The sequence below is a fragment of the Gavialis gangeticus genome, unplaced genomic scaffold, assembly GCF_001723915.1.
Source record: "Gavialis gangeticus isolate Ggan-Ray unplaced genomic scaffold, GavGan_comp1, whole genome shotgun sequence".
NCBI lineage: Eukaryota > Metazoa > Chordata > Crocodylia > Gavialidae > Gavialis > Gavialis gangeticus.
Genome location: NW_017729025.1, coordinates 85,166,702 through 85,167,719, shown reverse-complemented (window position 1 = coordinate 85,167,719; position 1,018 = coordinate 85,166,702). Strand labels below are relative to the sequence as shown.

Here is a 1,018-nt window from a genome sequence, read left to right as displayed (position 1 = left end):
AATCACTGCTTTCTATTTAGCAGCTCTGCTTCCTGCAGTCCTTTCACAGCATCTGATGTAGTAAGAATTCTGCTTACAAAAGCTAATGCCAGTCTCTGATAGATTTGAACTTTTGTAGACTAACCAATCTGGCCTTGTGTTTTCTATAAATACATCAGAGTGAATATCAAAGAAGGAAAAGAGCTATTTAAGCTTAAATGGTCACACTGGGTGCATCTACATGTGCCCTCGACTGTGCAGTTGTTACTGTATAGTCATTTAGTTACTTACCTTAGCAAGTACTAAGTGACTGCGCAGTAACCAGTTTTACTGTGCAGTCCTCACAGTGCATAGGTCATTTATAACCCTACTGCGCAGTAGCAGTGGCATCACGGTTCATGCCCACTGATGTTATGTCACCGTAAAGAAGAGCTATGTTACCGTAGCTTGTTGCTGTGGGAACGTAGCGACTTGTGTAAGCATGTCGACTGAAGAGATTCAGTATTACTGTATACGAACATGCTATCAATTCTGTCCTCTGTTTTAAATGTTTATATATAATTGCTTTTAACCAATTCTCTGCCTTGGTGTATTAAACAGGTACCAGTGGTGGCAATTATGACAACAGCAGGTGGAGTGCGATCCATGACAGCTATGTTTGGAAGCCTTTTGGCTCTTCAGAAGTTGGATATCTTAGACTGTATTTCATATATTGCTGGTTTATCTGGTACAACATGGTAAGGAGAACATGATCAGAGTTTTAATTTGCTTTTGATGTATGTTGCTGCTGCAGAGTGGTCATTTTACCTTTCCTAGGCTTCTTACACAACTTTATACTGATTAGAACTCTGACTTTTTAAATTTTGCTTCCCTACAACCCAGTCTCTATGGGTATCTTTACATGTTCTCTAGGGATGGGAGTGCTTTAATTAGAGATGCTCTGAGAGCCACTCTAATTAAAATGCCTACAGCATCTTGTGAATGCATCATTCTGCGCTTCAAAATGGCAGTGGGGGCACTTTAACTAAAGCTTGTTTGA

At 40.0% G+C, this 1,018-nt stretch overlaps 1 protein-coding gene across 1 annotated transcript in view; it reads left to right on the top strand.

Moving 5' to 3' along the window:
* The window catches only part of LOC109299349 (cytosolic phospholipase A2 epsilon-like), a 71,880-nt gene that overhangs the window by 37,606 nt on the left and 33,256 nt on the right, over nt 1–1,018 (top strand). Inside the window, exon 13 of the mRNA XM_019519938.1 lies at nt 580–716. Coding sequence (XP_019375483.1) covers nt 580–716 — 137 coding nt within the window. The remainder of the gene's footprint in view (nt 1–579; nt 717–1,018) is intronic.